Source organism: Haemaphysalis longicornis, unplaced genomic scaffold (assembly GCF_048455015.1).
Source record: "Haemaphysalis longicornis isolate Haplotype H1 unplaced genomic scaffold, Haemaphysalis longicornis Haplotype H1 scaffold_3, whole genome shotgun sequence".
Classification (NCBI taxonomy): Eukaryota; Metazoa; Arthropoda; class Arachnida; order Ixodida; family Ixodidae; genus Haemaphysalis; species Haemaphysalis longicornis.
This window is the reverse complement of record NW_027526335.1, coordinates 158,255,330-158,274,046: the sequence shown is the minus strand read 5'-3', so window position 1 is coordinate 158,274,046 and position 18,717 is coordinate 158,255,330. Positions and strand designations below refer to the sequence as shown.

At 46.5% G+C, this 18,717-nt stretch overlaps 1 protein-coding gene across 1 annotated transcript in view; it reads left to right on the top strand.

The window, feature by feature from the left end:
- Positions 1-6,551: 6,551 nt before the first annotated feature.
- LOC144175185 (feruloyl-CoA synthase-like) overlaps positions 6,552-18,717 on the top strand; it is a 32,081-nt gene continuing 19,915 nt past the window's right edge. The window contains exons 1-2 of the mRNA XM_077704289.1: positions 6,552-6,696; positions 7,415-7,564. Of these exons, the coding sequence (XP_077560415.1) occupies positions 7,442-7,564 (123 nt within the window). The 5' untranslated portion in view covers positions 6,552-6,696; positions 7,415-7,441. The remainder of the gene's footprint in view (positions 6,697-7,414; positions 7,565-18,717) is intronic.

Genomic DNA, 18,717 nt, shown 5'->3' with positions numbered 1-18,717 from the left:
TTCATTGCCAAAAGATTCAGGAGATGAAGACAATGAGGAGGCGAAAAGCGGGGGGGGAGGGGGAGGGGGTATAGGCGGCACGGGGGAGGTGCTGCCTCCCAAGAAGGCTACATGCCTGCCTGTCAGATGGCTGCGGCGAGGGTGATAATTGGGAGACGGTGTGCTGCCCGTCACTGGTCTGCCAGGGGACTGCATCCCAAGGCGGCACCGTGTCAAATACGTAGGAGTGATTTAGAGCACGGCTCTTAAGCGCCCGCTCCAGTGGTTTCGCGTAGGCCCTCAGAATCGGACTTAAAAGCGGAAGAACGAAGAGGGCATCGAAGATGCAGCGAGCAGTAAAGCGGTGGGTGAAAGTGTGAAGAAAGTGTGAGGGGGAGGGCGTTATGCGGAGTCCGTGCGAGACATGCTCTCAGGCGGCAAGGCGCTACAATATATTGCAAGAGAATAGCGCGCACCACCACACGTTCGCTGATGACGCCGTGCCTTCCTCAGACGTAGACGCTATGCGCCGCAGCTGAGAATGCTGCAGTTCCCGCGGCACTCAAATTTTGCATTAAGGAGTATTCAATCGTCAGTCATTTTTTTTTTTTTCTTGAGTGAAATAACTGCAGGGTATGAAAGTGCGGGTTTATGGGCCAGAATAGAACAAATTCAGTTATATAAATGAACAAAACTAAATTAGTAGAAAATAAACCGGTGGAAACAAATAGTAATGCTTAACGCACGTAGTAAAGAGTAACAGGCATTAGCAGCCTTGAGTATCCCTGCGAACCTTTTATTTCGGTTGAGTTAGTGTTGTAATCGTTGACCTCACGTGGAAAACTTTCAAGTTTGCCATGTCAAAACATTGGTGCAAAGAAAGCAACATTAAGATTTTTTTTTCAACGTTTATTGAAATGTAGAAGAAACACCCGGGGATCTCTGGCTAGTGCATTTGTTTTTATAGCGACTTGAAAAAGGAACGAAAACGCAGCACTGAAAAATTAAATGAAAAAAAAAAAAAAACTTGTTTTTGATGATAACCCGTTAGAACCCGTTTCAACCGGTTCGAACTGGTTAGAAGCAGAACGATTGGTGCTCTGGAACCGAATCTGGAACTGAACCCGAAAGGCTTCAACCCGAACCCAACGTAAACCCGAAAACATTTTGGTTCGACACCGTGATATAAGCAATATTATATTAAAATACGAAGCAGTTGATGAGTTTTCCTAGGCGCTAAAGATGTTGCGGCAGTTGTACGATCCCAAGGATTTGAGTAGGCACAGCTACGTGCGCTACGCTCGTGTCTCTTGCCCACATCGCTCTTGCCTACATCGCTCTTGCCTACATCGCTCTGTTGCCGGGGACGATCTCCTCGATCCTATCTAGACACAACTTTGCTTGCATAGAGTGGGATAATTCGCCACTGTGCCCCACGTGCGCTGTGGGACAACCGAGCTCTTGCCTATGTGACCGGGACTTGCCGTTGCGTGAGAAACAGCCTCTACCTATATCTCATATACAACGTGGAGGAGGGGTTCAGTTCTATGATTTTTATGGACCCTGAGCCAACAATAATGATACATATTTAGGAACGAGAATGTTGTTGCGTGTTTTGAAGGGACTCTGGAGTAGAAAAGCATTTGGGATTCTGAAACTGTCGCCTTGACTGCATCTGTACGTGTTTCCGCCGTCATGTGCATATTTTCGCCCGCGCCTCCCCTTTTTTGTTAGTTTGATGCTCTCTGTTTCCTCAGCACCACTTTCTTTACGTTTTCATTCAACTCAATTTAGAGTTTCATTTTTTGCCCTCTATGGCCTGTTTTTTTATATCTAGTTTTCTTTGGTCTCCCATTGTTGTCTCCTCGAACTTCCACATCCACCTCATCAATTGGTAATCGCCGCCTACTCCAGTAAACAATGAAGACCTCTGTCTCTCTCTGTGTGTGTTTGTGTTTCTCTTTAGGCAGACAATAATGAGGACTGGTATCCCTCCCCCTTAACTTTCAAAAAATTTGATTTTGGGGGCAAAGGGTGAGTGCAAATATATGCCCGTTGAATACATCTTTTTGTAGTAACAGCCGTAAAGAGCTTATTACACCTGGCACTCTGTCACTATGGGTCGATCACCAACTCCGATTTGGTATGGACGCATTACCATGTACCTGTCGCGGCACCACTGCCCGTGCGCACCAGTTCATATATCAGACCCTTACGCAGCTTGCGGGCTCTAGGGACAAAACCCAGGCCGCTCACAATATGTGTGACTTGCGGTCTCCGCTGACCTCAAATCACAAATGAACGTTCAGTATTGATGTCTTGTGGCCCGTTTTAATTACCTGGAGCCAGTAAAAGAACCTATTATCGCTCGTCGAGTTTGGGGCAAGTTGAAAGCAGCCCCCGAAAATGCATGGCGTTTGTTCTCCACCCATATTATTGGCCTTATTATACTCTTATAGGCAGGCGAATTTTATGGTTTTTACAAGAGTGCTGCAGCCAGTGCTGCGGGGTGCATTGTCGACCTAGCTAGTTTTTGCAGGTTCTAGGTGCGTGCGAACTAAATAGGAACGTGCAGTCTTCGGGAGGATTCTCCTTGAGTGTTTCGATTGAGAACGGGAAATAGGAGCCTATATGCGGACGCGCCATGGACATCGCCTTCAGCAGCGATTTACTGGTTTCAAACTTGTAAATGGTTGAGTTGGCATTAATTAACGGTACTCAAAGAAATATTCGCAAAATCCGCAGAAACATTGCTAACCACACTTTTTTGTGTGTTAAGTTTTGCTTGCGAAAAATACATACATGGTTCTCTCGCTCTTGTGTTGGGGTTTTGGATATTTGTATTTACCACTTTTAAGAGCAGTAAAGTAGACATTTGGCGCAGGGTGTGGTTTAGAAGAAGGTACACATTGCTCTTTCCTTGCAAATTTTTCTACGTAGATTTTCTAGTGAAACAGAATTACATACCTACTGACGAAACGTTTGTGATAAAATCATTTATTTGCAGTATATAACGCGCCGACGCAAGGCAGGAGATGAGACGCCTCGCAGTGGAGGACTACAGATTAGTTTGACCACCTGGGAATCTGCAACGTGCGCCGCAATCTCGTAGACAGGGGAGTTTTTGCTTTTCGCCTCCATCAGAAACACGGCCGCCGCTGCCGGGAATCCAACCCACGTGCTGGTGCTCAGCAGCACAACGACTTATCCACTGAGCCACCGCGGCAGCTGTCCAATTTGCCTTGCTCCTACGTGAAAATATAAGCTCTTTACCGCCACATTTTCTGGTTTTTCTTACTTTACTTCTGTACGGTCGTTTATCTTCATTTGCGCGAATAGGAAGATTACAGATCTTACGTATTCCCAATCAGCAACTTTTTTTATATCAAGGCTAGTACATAGATTGCGGTCTTTTGTGTTTCTTTCTATATTTTTATTTTGTTGGTTTTCAATATTTTGTGCGACCAACCATCTCATTCGCGCTATCATAACGACACAAGGTGTTACTCCTACCTAATTGCATTTTGTTCAAACGCAGGGCGTTATACGGTTTGCAATTCTGGCAATTTATTTGTTTTTTGCTAGGTTTTTTTTAAATGCCGTCCAATCAGTTCTCTTCAATAACGCTATTATAATGACTAATTTGCCACTTCAGCCAATTCTGCATTTCTGTGGAAATGCAGAGCGCTACACGGTTGGCCATTTTTACTATGGTTTCCCATTTTTCTGATTTTCGGCTTTCAAAATCCTATTCGACCATTTGTCACCGCGATTAAAGGGGAAACTTCCGCCAAATCTCCAGTTATGCGGAAAGGTTAGGCGTTACACGGTCGTGTGTGGGGGTACTCGGCAAGGAATACATCGCGTTAAAGGGGTCCTGAAATACCTTCCGCCGATGAATGGATGTACATGTAACCAAATAAGACAATGTATTAGCAATCTCCTCCCGCAAGAATTTTGTTAAAGCGATGAGTATTAGCTGAGAAATCGTAAATAAAAAACCGCGCATTATCGTCGCGCCGCGTTTCCTCCTCCTTTCGCTGTTGACGGCGCGAGCCTTCCCTCCCATGATGCTGCACGCTTCAGCGGTGACGTACTTCCGCTATGGCGCTGCTCATACTGCCGCATGGAGGAAAGAAAAGGTTAGGAGAGGCCCTTACGTCACATTTGTGAAGCCGAGTCCCGCCATGACTTGAGCCCACTGAGCCCAGCACTTTATCCCATCATACTTTGCTGTCTCCGGTTTGATTTGACTAACATGGCGTCGCCCTGCCCTCCCGCTTCGAAGCGAAAACAGCTTCGTCACTAATTCCTCGGTGCGATGTCATCTTCTAAGCTGTTGATTTCGCCTTCAATTTGCCCTTTCTAATCCTCACCCAAAGTTTCAATCGAAAAACAGCCTTCGTTTTTGAGATAGAAGGACGATGTTTCAGCTCTTAAGCCTGGCAAAGTAGAGTTTGTCGTCGTCATAGCAACAGGCCCGCGGGATGGCGAACGCAAACGCCTCCGGCGCCAGAGTTTTCAAACTGGCCTAATCTAAAAACGTTTGTCGTAGCGACTGCGCTGGTTTGCAAGCGTAGCGAGGCAGCCACATTCCAAGCGGCTTAAAAATTTGTCCGTTCTATTCGCCCAAATTTGGTCGCCCCAGTTGTAAACAAGTAAGCAACATTGTCTATGGGCTCAAAAAAATTCACGTGACTTCCGCCACACTTTTCGCAATGCATTGGGGTGCTAGGGGCCTCTACTGAGTATTCTTTCCTCCATGTACTGCCGTCTGCTACGGGCAAGCTTAGTTGACACCATGAATCCCGCACTCCGCTCAAGGCTGAAAAAGCGAACGAAAAACCTGGCCGCATTTGTGCGGCGGCCTGGCCTTGCCCTTTCGCGGTGCGCGTTGCTGCAGGGCAGCACATGACTTTTAATCGGCGGCGAACTCGCAGCCGCTCGTGGTGGATCGTGCGCTCGTTCCCTTTCATGCAGCGCGCACTGTTTATCCAAAAAGCGCCGTATCAGATGTGGCCCCGCTGGTGCTGGGTCGTATTTTGCGGTGGTGGTAATTCCTGCCGGCGGCATGTGAAAAAGACATTTTAAACCGACACTCGAGCCCGTGCACAGAACGCTTGAATCATGTGACCAGTTAAGCTTGGGGCGACACGTGGTGGAGAGCGGCAACGTTGGCAAAACATGCTCCGGCGCGGCTCTGAGCTTTCTAGTGCTGGAGGGAGCGCCATTTCTTTGACAATCTCAAACATCAGTTGCCTTGGCAACAAGGCACAAACCTCCCATAAGTCAGTTACGGTTGCGTGATCCCGGTTCAGCTCGGGGCCCCACCTCGCGACATGTGGGCACTGCAGGCGTACCACTCACTCCCACTGGGAAGTTTGAGATGCGTTTGGCATTACAGGAGGCGATGGTGTGTGTGTTGTGGACGCCTTTGTTTCGCGATGAAAGGCGACGTTGTGCTTCTGCGGGTGGATAGTGCTTCCCATGGTCTGGATTATCTTTCTCGAGCGACGTACGACGCAACCTCGCATGGGGTATGTGCAGTGTGCGTGCCTAAAAGCCATCTCGGCTTGCGCGCCAGAGTTTAGTGACTAGCTGTTGGTCCCCGCAAACCGCGCGCGAGGTGAGTGCCGAATTTACGACGGGCAGGAGGAGGAGACTTGCAACGCATGTTGTGACGTTTTGTTCGGTCGAAACGCATGTCTGGATTGTTTTGAAGTGGAATAAAATGTATCCGTGAAACCCGGGCATTCGGCTCAGGGCGTTCTCGCGATTGCACGGAAGAAGTGCCACGGTGTTTCAACGCTTTCTTTACGGAATGTACTCAGGTAAGAGAATATCCATGTCGTGTTATGGCCGTGTTGCATTCAATACGAACGGTTAAGCGTTTGTTTACACTGTTTCGTTTGTCGTAAAATGTCGGAGCACTCCGACACTCCGCTGGCAGATCAGCCGGCGAGCCGACGCTGAGCAGACGACTCATCTCTTTGCCGGAAGTGCATGAAAAAGCCGCCCAATAGCAGGATGTCTAGCTCATGACGAACATCTGGGAATCGATGATGTAGACATGTGAAAATGGCGGCGTCCAAAAACACCCAGGAAAGGGTAAGAAAAAAGCGACAAACTTTGCAACAAAAGTGTGAGCTTTCCGCTGCGCGTAAAGGAGCAATACTTGGCCCAGATGACCTTGACGACCCAATCTAACGATTGCGCTACTTCATTTAGTGTGCTCAAAGCGCCTTTCAGGGCCCCTTTAAAGTATAATTTGTCCGAAAAGGAATGCATAGAAAATATTGCGTTTTTACGACACGGTCCCATAAAACTAAAACAAAGAATACAGCAATTACAACATGTTGTCCAAACAATTCCTTTCCGCCATATGTGAAACCTCAACCTTCTCTGGCCGCCGAGAAGCCTTTATCAACGTGCAAACCATATTAGGAGAGGGCATACAAGGGGTAATTTATCTTACGGCTGCCGTCCATCCGCCTAGTTGGCAGCCCCTTTAGCACAATCTTTGTGTACACAGCACAAAGCACAATGTACTGAATGGGTCAAGTACATAGCCGGCTGAGATACGACAGCCGTGTTGACGAAAGCTGCGTCTCGGTTTGGTCCTACCCTGCCCCACCATATTTCTGTGGGTAGATTGCTGCCGACCTCGGCGGCGTAGTACAGCGAAAGCAACCGCGTTCCAGGTACCCCTTGTTGCAGGTCAGTACCCTAATGAACCAGTTTTTACTACATTCTACTAATCTTCCATTTTCGGAGAACGTTGTGTTAAGCGTTCTTGCCCATCTGTCTAAAGAAACTAGAATTCTAGTGAAACAGTGTTAACCGACTACTTGCTGTAAATTAATGTTCCTCAAGTCACTAAATAGAGAAGTGACGAGATGTGCTGAAGTCCTTGCTGAATTCTGCATTGCATCAGGGTGACCTTAAACTGTGGCGATATCCCGATCATATAGGTACGATGCTATGCACTAAACTTGTATCTTGGAGAGTGCCCCAATCAGAAACATAAGTTACTGGGGTTTCAGGCTCATGCTTGGGTACGAAATGCATCCTTTTAAATACCTAATAATGGTTTGGTACTTGTTTAGTGTGTTTACATAAAAAAATGTTTTCATTGAAAGAGCGAGCGCCGGTAAAACCAAATACCGTAAGAGGAATACGCGTACCAGGGCCTCAACTGTTCTTGAAATTGGAACGAAGTGTGGCTATATGTAAAAGAGCCTCACTCTAACTAATAGTAAGGACGCAGTTGCATTCCTGCAGAAATATTATTTCGAGTCACTATGTGGCGTAACACCTTCTTTCGACTTTTGGGAGAGTTCAATACCCTTTTATATGTGGGTGAGGCCGTTAGGCGTGGGTGAAGCGCTACGGGCACTTTTCATTGTAGATAATTAAATGAACCTTTCTTCTGCAGGGCACCAAATTCAAGTTGAAGTGGAAGATGAAGGCTCGCATCGAAGACAGAGTGGTGTACTCTCCCTATCCAGACATCGAGATCCCCACCCGCTCATTCTACTCACTTGTTGCTGAAAGGTTGCAAATCAACCCTGAAAAACTCGCTCTGGTAAGCAGTAAGTTCAAATGCTTAACACCGCTTCGTAATTGCATAGTTTTGGTGGTGTGGCAACCTACGCTCCCACATGTAATAATAAATGACCCTTCAACATTTTGCTAATACGTACTTTCGTTTGCCGTACAATTTCAACTATCTCTTGAGGGAACCCTGAAAAAAAGCTCGTAGACGTTTCTCAAGTTTTCACCGTCTTAAGGTACATACTATTTCAGTGTGTGGAAATGGATGACCAGTGATGATTCGGTCAAGGCTATATTGAGCGTATCCATTTCGCTGACTCAAGAAAAGTGGAATTTAAACAGTGTGGTACCTTGTCTTCAAAGCGGAACCGAAGCCCGGAGAAGCCCGAGGAAAGTGGACGTGCAGGCGCACGGAACAACAAAAGTGAGACCGTGTTACAAACACAGACGTTGCTGCCGCAGTTCGCACAACGAAAACCTTTAACAAATTTTACTGTCTTCCTGAGACTGGGGATGGGAAAAATGGTGCCTGCCGATACCTATCTGTTCAGATTGCATGTCAGATTTTGAGATATTTTGAGAGATATCACTTGAGGTGCAAACATTTTTTTTGAAATGGTGCCTACTAATCACTAGGCTACTCAAGATGCAATTCAAACCATCAGACGTATCGATTTGCTGTTTTAATGTATGTGTTGAACGGCGCACGACTTTCATTCTAATCTCGTGCTAATAGCGCACACACCAGGGCAGCCTCGCGCTCTAGAACGCCTCACTGTAGAGGCATGTGACTTCGTCGCAGCGTAAAAAACACGCTTATAAGGTTAGCTGAAAGAAAAATAGTTGTGCGTCTTACTCGTGGCGCGCTCAGCTGGACTGAAGCTCATCGGTCACCTAGTTATTTTGGAACTTTGCACAAGCAATGCCAAAAGTCTGAGAAGGTGTCCGTGTCAAGTAAAAGCAAGCAATAATCGCCGTATGGCTCTCAAAGGCTCTAAAGGAAGGTATCTTAATCGAGGAATTTACCTTCTAAATTAGTATTATTTCGTCTGGTTCGTGCATTGCATACGAACACTACCCGTGTTCAAAACACATCAGTTGCGGCCAGCACTCGTCCTGTTTTGCCACCATCCATGGTGCCCTCGATCCGGCCTACTCACCGTGTCTGCAGCTGATCCTCAATGCGCCTTGAAAAATTAATCACACAAAGGCCACTTGTTCAGAGGTGGTGTTTAATTCTAACGTACGTCTGTTTTATGTATGCACGGAGAATAGGTCTTGAGCACTCAACCTGTTTCATTTATTTTGGAGACCTTGAGAAAGAAAAGCCACTGATTGCTTTACGTGAAAACGCAGGGCCTTTTATGCACGCTTTTGGTAAAACCTGCATTTTGTCTACCGAAAACAATTACCAACTGCGAAAACACGGTGCCCACTAAAATTAAGCAGTTAGGCTACATCGAACTTGTAACAAAACATGTGGCAGTTCTTATTGAAGTAGGTTTTATTTTATGATACACAAGACCCCGCCACTGCACTGGGTTTAGCCACTTCCCGTATACCCACGTCTTCTCCGTGTACTTCTTTGCCGGTAGCTATTAATCATTGCAAACACATGGTATGGACTCCGAAAAGCTAGCAGCTTGATCTCGATTCTTACTGGAATCTGGTATTCAGTCCCAACCCTACTGAACGTAAAATCTTTTGGGTAAGGATACCTAAACCTCAGACCCCAGTCACACAAACGGTTCCAACTGCAGTCTCCACCAGAATCTCACCTCATGGAGGGAGCAGTCAAGACGCGCTTGAGGTCTGGTATGCCTCATTCGGTAGAATCGTTAAATCGTCGAACACGTCTTGAAGACGTTATGGTCTTGATAACTGTCAAACGGTGGTTGTGCAAGTTGGTTGGATAACTACCTGCGACTTCGTGACCATGGCTTTCAGCATCTTAGTCACCCTGTCTGCGTTATTCGTATTCCATTTTATTACCGAAAACGCGACATCGGCCCCACCCTTACGACTGTGCACATTCTGACTCCAGCGTATCTTATTAATTCACCTTCCGACAGACAACACAGGAATGAACCTGGTTATGCGAGTGTCCGTTCGCAGGTCTTTCTGCAACATCTTGTAGCAAAACATTGGCCGCCTATCAGCTCACTTCGCGGCAAGTGCCGCCGAAGATGAGTCTTCTGCCATCCTTGCCATTTAAATGCCTCTGTTCTCTTTCCCGCCCACCTATCCCGCTGTTCCTCTCCAGTTGCACTTTTTACGCGATAAAATGAATGGACGTTTGCTAAAACCGATTTCATTTTCCCGTGTTCCACTGCTGGCGTTTCTTCTATTGTTATTTACACTTTCCGCCAAGCGCTCGAGCCACAAGCGCAAGACTCATGCGCTAGCCCTTTATTGTAGTTTGTGGATAAAATAGTAATCTCAGTGCGTTTTTTTACAATTTGGTATCGCACAAATTGCTCAAAATATATTTTAATTAAAATAGCTCTGCAGGTACTTTTATGTATTTATGTATTACCTCATATTTACTTTAAGTTTTCTGTTGGTTAAGAAGTTCCAAAAAGAATAAACAAGGCATCCAGATTTCTTTATTTGTAAATGCTTTGTCATATAAACGCATGGTTCAAAAGGAGTCCTAACGTTTGGCAGTGTGAATGAATCAAGAGACTAACAGGTAGCCAAAAAAGGTGACAGGCGAATTTTTTTTTGCGTTTAAGTAGGATATCCCACAGACTCTCGTCGTTAAAAACTAATTCAGCATAAGCCAGTCTTGCCTATACTATGGTATCCCAAAATAGAATAGCCTACCCCTTTCATACCTTAAATTTTATTTCGTTTTTTTTTTTCGCGGCATCAGGAGCCTTAAAAATCCTGAGCTGGAGTAAAATGACCTTGTCCAACTTAAACATGCGCGTTGCTCAACGTAACATAACCAAACCAAATACAACACAGCTTTACGAATTTCAACAAAACGCGAACAAACATACTCTTATTTTTTTTAGGTAAATAGGAAAGCTATACGGCGGAATGACCTGCTCAATGTCTCAGCCTCACCCCGCAATGATAATAGACAGTTTTAGCTCACTATTTCTGACGGTCCGCACCGCTCCGATAGCAAGCGGGAGGGGCATTGCTAATGCGTGGCGTGCTAGTGTGCTAGCAGCGGTACCGGAGCGGGACCCCGCTCCTCTAGCTGGAGCATCTTAGCGGACCATGGCGGAAACTTTACCGCGTGGATTTCCAATACGGCTGGTCCCGCGAGGCGAGCGCGCTACGGCGAACTACGTTTAGTCAGTTGCAACGCCAGCGAAGAAACCGCGAAAGAGCTTCCGAATAGACAAATGTGCCACACACCTCAACGAGCGTTAGAACGGCAGGGAAAGCGTCGACGGAAGCGCGAATGGCCATTTTGTTTCTTGCGTGCCGGCGTCACTTCGTCTGGCGGGGTCAGGCTCGCGAACCCTTCGCTCATGAAGGAGGTTCCTTTAATATGCAACTGCTCTTGTGAAGGCACCTTTCACTTTCGTGTTTTACCGATTCTTGTGAAGAGGGATCAACCACAATTTTTAAATTATTTAGGACCATCGTACCGCGTCAGTGACGACATTATTATAAAAAGGAGAAATAAGCACAAAACACGGTATTTTACTTTATTTGGGTGACCGAAATACCATTACGTTTCTGTACTTTAGGGTGACTTTTATGTTTACACAGGCGTAGGACGTGACCAGTGACGCGACTGATTCCCGTCGAGGGAGATACGGTTATCGCTTAGCTAAAAAACGTTCTACTGCTGACGCAGTGGTTGCTGCTGATCCGGCCGCTGACACCAGAGCGGACCGTCTAAAACGTTCAGCCAAAACTCCCTGATAGCCGCCATCCGGCGCTCCGAACAAACGTCTAGAGGTGAACGAGCGGATAAAAGAGACCGGGAAGATTGGCAGCACAGAACCTACATGCTACTCTGTGCCAAGTCGTCTGCCGTCGAGAGTTGACTGCACTTGGTTTCTTATCGGAGACAATCGAGGAGCAAGGGCAAGGTGATAACATCTCGAAACAGCAGCCCATTTATAGCACTGTCACTGAGCGCCAATACACTTTGCGAGAACACGGATATCCGGCACGTGTTTTAAAACAATGACGACTCACATGCATGCGCTGTTGTCGGCAGCGTTTTTCGCAACACATGATAGTAGCCCTCACTGTAGAGCATGTGTATATTGCATTTTCTGTTCTGGTGCATAAATAGGCAGCGTTGCGCGTTTCTGTAGCCATGTAGGGGTGACTACAGGCCCTTAGGTCTTGACGCAGGCTGCTGCAAATGCAGCAGCTCCCAATCCAATGATTTGGGCTAGGTGTTTATTCACAGACCATCACTTAGCTTGGGGCAAGCTGTGCCACATTTAGCAGTTTAAATAAAGTGTCACTTTGTAAGAATAACTACATTCCCCTTTTTTTCGCGGTGCATTGTTCGCAGCCTACAATATTATTATTCTCCAGCTTTTCGTCTGTTTGTTTTAAAAATGTAAGCGACTTTGTGACCTATTTTATTCTGACAACTTTATCGCGGACGCCTCACATTTGAAATCAGAAATTGTTTGGTTATTGATAGCTGTCTCATTAATTGTGTGGAGCACAGTGCCTATTCATGTTTTTTTTTTCAGCTGGACGAACGAAGCAGGTGACGAATGCCCCATGAACAATCCAGCAAATTACATCTTGAGCCAGCCGGATGTCTTAATTGGTGCTGCTGCTCCGGAGGCAGACTTCAATTCAGAATGCATATTTATTCCTAGTATTGTGATAATAGCCAGAGAAGGTTTTAATCTCACGACACCACGCGGCAATGGTAAAACATCAATGAGCTGATGAACGAAAAGAATCTATATGAAGAACATATGGGGAGGATAATGTTTCTCAATCAAAGCGAATTTTTTTATATACAAAAGGGAGTGGACCGGAAGATACCATTGCGCCAAAATTGTTCAGAGCTTGTCTGGAAGGGGTATTCAGGACGCTTGATTGGGAAAACGCTGGGTTACAAATGAAGGGGGAATGGTTGAGTTACTTGAGGCTTGCAGACGGCAAGGCCTTGCTCAGTGAACGGGCAGAACAACTGCAAAACCTGATTGAAGATATACAATCAGATATCTTCGCAGTTGAGTCATATGAATAAATCAAAAGCAATGATAAATAAATCGGTAGTTCCTACGGTGTCCTAGCTATCATCCACCAAGATTTAAAAAAAGAGTAAAAGCGTAACTCGAAAGAAACCAGGTGCATAATGTTTGCAGTACTGTGAAGAAGCGCACAGTATTTTTTTTGATGAGACCTAATTAACTAATTGCAATTAATTATCTAACTCGAGAAATACTGTCTTAATCACTAAAGTGTCAATGAGGCACTTCTAGGTAACCACGAGGGGCATCTAACTGCGGTATTTTAAGCGATGAACTAATTGCGTACACATTTATTCTGACTGATAAAGGAAACCCGCGAAATATGAAAAATACCACGTTACGGTGCCTCCGCGCGCACCGTAAAGCAACGCCCTCAAACAGGCTGCCTCTGAGTTAGCCAGAATGAAATAGACAAAAGAAAGAAAGAAGAAATCGCGACCGAGTTTGTTCCTTATCTGCACACGCGTCCCGCGAATCTTGTGCCGCTGCTCCTTCCATGCATGCTATTATCAAGGTGATGCGCTGTCTCTTCGGGCGGATAACACGCAAAGCAGTTGCTTTCAATCAGCTTTGTTTGGGGACGCTGCTTCACAATGCGCGCGTAAGCGTCGTCACGTGGTAATTTTTATATTTCGCGGGTTTCCTTTATCAGTCAGAATAAATGAGTACGCAATTAGTTCGTCGCTGAAAATAGCACAGTTAGATGCCCCTTGTGGTTACCTACAAGTCCCTCATTGACACTCTAGTGATTAGGACAGTATTTCTCGAATTAGATAATTAATTGCAATTAATTAATTAAGCTCATTAACGAAAAATTTACTCTCCGCTTCTTCACAGTACTGCGAACATTATGCACTAGGTTTTCTTCCAGTTACGCAATTTCTCTTTTTTTTTTTGTTCTTGGAGCATGATAGCTGGGATACCCTGTATAGCGCGTTGTTTCCCTAGGAGAGCTATATCGAAGAACTCTCCAGCAAACATGCCGGATGCGCCCTCTTCACATAGGTAAAAAAATAGAACAATAGCATAATATAACTACCTTGAATAGGCTGTCAGTGCTGATCCCAACTCCGAGAAACAAATCCGAACCAGAAGATGAAGGGGTGTGGTGCACTCGGCATGCACTACTAAAATAATAAATTATGAATAAATAAATTTGGACTGGCCATGAAGTAAGACCCACTGACAAGAGGTAGACAACAGAATGGATACCGAGAGATGGGTATTAAAGTAGGACAGGGCTCTTAACTTTAAGGACAGACGAAATAAGTAAATTGGGAGGCAAAGATTGCACTCGGGCAGCGCAGGACAGGAGCCAGTGAAGGTGAATGGAAGAGGCCTTCGTCCTGTAATGGACCTAGACAAGCTGGTATTGATAAAGCCGTCTCCCATGCACCCGTACCAATACGCACCCACACACGTACCTCCAGTGTAAAGCCTATTGAAACAACTGTGCGCGAGCCAGTATCCGCGTGATTTCTTCCCCATTCTCGCCATTCTCTTCTTAATGATGCTTTTATTGTGTGACTTTCAAAAAGTATTCATCTGGCCTGGTGCATTTTTAAAGAAAAATGTGGGACCGTTAGCGCCCGGTCAGACAACGACTGCATTTCCCCAAGTCCGGTTGGTCGACCGAAACGCTCGGATAAGGACTCTGGACAAACGGGAGATACGTAAAACTGGGCTGCCTTTGCGTCATAACGACTACTTGAAGATCGCAAGAAATGAATTGTTCTAAATAAGAGAATTCACGCCTCGAACATCGAGAAGGAGTAGAATCACATACAGACATCTGGCCGCTACAGAAACGCTACCTTTTTCGCACTGATTGCCACGAATAGGACCAGGTTTCAAAATTGGCGAATATCCTTTCGGTTGTGTTTTTGTTTCAGTGGCTGGGGAGGTAGAGGGCGCTTTTTGGTGCAAGTCCCATGCAACGTCTTGCGTAATCTCTGGTTTCACTCTTTGCGGAGCAGCGTGTCTGAATTCAAGTGACGACACGTAGCCAATTGTTGTGGTGTCGTTTGCAGCTTTGCTTTCCAACCACCTTCACACCGTGGTATGAAGCCAATTATTTTGTTTAACTTAGTTCCCAAAGAGCAGAAATATTTGTCTTTAGCAAATTTCTTCCCGGTTTCTATAGAGACTTTGAGAATAATGTACGACCCCGTACGCTGAGAGTCTAGGGCTAGGAAGGGCGTTTTTGAGGCATTCGATAAGCAAACACCCCCAAACACACGATGAAGATGATCATGTCCATCGAAGATGATGTAACAGTACCGCATGGCTGGTGCTGATGAGTATGTACAGATGAAGACCGAGTGCGGGAATTGTCCTCTGGAATTCTCCACGGCCTGGAGTGTGGTCAAGAATGCTCACAACGCAAACAGTTAGCAAACGCTATTTTTGCGTCGTTCGCACTGCGCATGCGCCGCACGCTAAGCCGCTTCTGCGTTTAGCGGAAGGAATAATATCGGACGCTATTTCAGCAAAATAGCGTGCGTATGTGAGGCCGCTTGCGTTTCCAACATGGCGGCCGGCAAGTACACACAGAACACAAATAAGCCGGAATGGGAGTAAATGGCTTGTGTCATAACTCAGTACCAATTCGGAGTTTTCAAAACTCCTTCCAATGGGAATTTCGCCTTACTCCCATTATTTCGGCAGTTTTTTTAGTAGCATATGGGAGTTTCATTTTACTGCCACTACAATGGTAGTTTCCAGGGGTACCATTGGGAGTGTATTGTTTCCTCCAACTGGGAGTTTTCAGGGGGCGCATTGGGAGCAGTGTCGACCTGCATTCGAGGTTTTTTTGTGTGTTTTTGTGCGCTTCATATATATGCGCTGCAGTGGAATTTATTACTGCATTTGGGAGTTCTTAATAAGGGCACAGGCCGCATTTTTATTTTGCGTTGGGGATCACGTAATTTCTAGTCTTTTTCAGCTTCAAACGTTGAATTCCGAAACGTGAAAAGTTTGTTTTCTGCACAGTCAATTTATTGCATAAAAAATACATGGATACGATACACGTGTGAACACGTTAATAAGACAATAAAAACACTGAATCAACAAAACACCTACATCGAGAACACAAGGTATCTTGGTAAGAACTTTATCTACTACAACACTCAACGAAAAAAATTTAAGCCATTTGCAAACAATGAGGTCAGCATGGTGTCGGTGCGCTGTTTGCTTGCACCTGCCTCCCAAACGCTGACGTTGCCGCACCCCCTGGCACGTTCTTCTGGAAGCCACAGCAGCACATTCATTAGAGGGATAGCAAAACGCTTTAAATCTGCGGTAACAAATACATAAGCATATTGGGCATCTGACCTGAAAAAAAAAAAAAGAAACGGCACTGTAAAGACGCTGAACTTGTCACTCTTGTGTCCAACTTTCCGTAATGTCTGAATGTTTGTTTAAAGCTACGCAAAATTGCACTTCTGTCCGAGACACCTGCGCTCACTAGTTCGTCAAAACGAAGTGCTCTACTGTTCAAATGGGTGCGCGACCCTTGTGGCGACCAACTTCTCAAAATTCTTCCTTTCCCTCTTTTCCTTGCGTGTAGTGTTCTGGGAACGAGCTTCAGGTTTTACCACCCGCACTGCCCCTCTCTCCCCTCACGGAAAGTTAAGGAAAAATTTCGGTCGGTGTGACGCCTGCGCGTGCCCCCCTTAAAAAAAATAATAAAATAAGCAGTCGTCTGTCGACTCTACAGAATGCTCCCTCGAATGGCGTTTGCTGGTTATAGTTACACGCGCCTAGCGTACGGAGAGCTCCCACGGAGCCCCGACCTTCTCCCTTTCCAGTGAAAGCAATTAATCGCCGGCGGCACGCCGCAGTCACCCTCCTCGTAGCAGGCGCGGCTGGCACCACACCTACTTCTCAAGAAAAGCGGCTGTCCTGCGACGTTTGACCGGCCAACTTCACCCTCGCTTGCCAGTAAGCCACAGACACAGCCTAACAAAAACACCTAACAGCTGTCCAGAGTTCGGACAGTTTTCATTCTGCTTGCGAGTGTGAACCAGTGAGTGTTCTGCTCGAGACCCGCGCAAATACGCATTGCTTTCACGCCGTTCGGCCTCCCCAATGACGTTCCGGGCATGGTGCCGTCTTTGACGCACAACGCTCACCTCCAGTGGCGGAGAATCGCCCGTGCAGTGGCGCGGGAAACACGTTGAGTTTATTTGACGCTAGAAGGGGCACAAGTCTGCCAAAATGTTGCGTACAATAAAAAACGTGAAAATCTTACCTTCAACCACCTCGCAGGGGCACAACCGCGTTGTTTTTAACGAACCACTCTCAGCGATCACTGCATTTAGGCCTCGCGTCGGCTCGCTGGCGTATTCCGTCGGGTCGAAGGTCGGTGACACGGAGGCGACGTTGCAGTCCGTCGCACGTAAGTCCAGGCTGGTTCCACAATGTTCGCAACGAGCTTCGGTTGTTGGGAAGCACTTCACATCCGTTCGTCCGGCCGCAAGTTCACACTGGCAATAAATTTTCGGGGGCGCTGGAGCTCACACGACACACGACACCAACTGGCAGCCATTTTGTAAGGACGCGTAAAGGAGGAAGGGGTGAAGGAGGAGGAGAAGGAAATAGAGGTGGCGTGGGAGTTTTTAATACTCCCATTAGGACAAACGCAGTAATCACAGCCAGATACTGCATTTTGTGAAGAGGTACAACCGTGGTAAATGCGCTTATTTACGACGGCTTGCGGCCCCCGGTGTAAACTGGCAGTTTTTCTACCATCATACTACCACACGTGGGAGCAGGCCGCCTGTCGTGAGGAGTTTAAAAGACGTATTCCAGCAAAGAAACTCCCATTCAGGCTAACTTGTGTTTTGTGTGTAGCGCGATAAACATCCACGGTTCTGCTCTTCTGTGTACAGTAATTTTCTTCCTATAAACCAAGTTTTTTGGCCTTGTGTTTGTAAATACGTCGAGTGGTTAGCACGTCACTCTCGCCCAGCTCTGTATCGTCGTGACATCGCTGACTCTCCGAACGCAGCTATGCAGCCAAGACAGCTGCCGACGCGTGTGTGTGTGTGTGTGTGTGTGTGTGTGTGTGTGTGTGTGTGTGTGTGTGTGTGTGTGTGTGTGTGTGTGTGTGTGTGTGTGTGTGTGTGTGTGTGTGTGTGTGTGCGTGTGTGTTTGTGTGTGTGTGTGTTTGTGTGTGCGTGCTTGCATGAGAGTGTGTGTGTGTGTGTGTTTTTGTGTGTGCGTGCGTGCGTCCGTGTTGTGGACGCGTTCGCTTTGCGATGAAATGCGACGTTGTGCTTCTGCGGGTGGGTAGTCCTTCCCATGCTCTCAATTATCTTCCTCGAGCGACGTACGACTCAACTTCGCACCGGGTATGTGCAGTGTGCGTGGCTAAAAGCCTTCTGGGTTGAGCCAGAGTTAAGCGACTTGCTGTTCGTCCTCGCAAACCGCGCGCGAGGTGAGGGCCGAATTTACGACGGGCAGGAGGAGGGAACCGATCGCCTGTCAATTGCGGTTCAGAGTTGCCACGCATGTTGTGACGTTGTCTTCGTGCGAAACGCACCTCTGGATTGAATAAAACGTATGCGTCACACCCGGGCATTCGGTTTAGGGCATTCTCGCGATTGCATGAAAGAAGTACCACGGGGCTTCAACTGTCGTGTTATGACTGGGTTGCATTCAATAGTAACGGGAAAGCGTTTGTTTACATTTGTTTGGATAGTCGGAAAATGTCCAAGCACTCCGGCACTCCGCTTGCAGATTTGCCGTAAAGTCATTTCAGAAAACATTCGACAGATGGCTTCGTAAGCATTAGTGTGCCGCTACCCAAAACTGATGAGACGCTCTACCACCTCTACTAAAACTCCTCTCGGGGTGTTTACGTAACGTGACGCAAAAATTACGTTTACCATACGCAAGGGCAACAAACACTGTACTAAAACTCCCTTTTGTATTTGCCGAGGAGCCTTATGGCATCTATTACGCTCGGTTCTTTCTTTGTTCT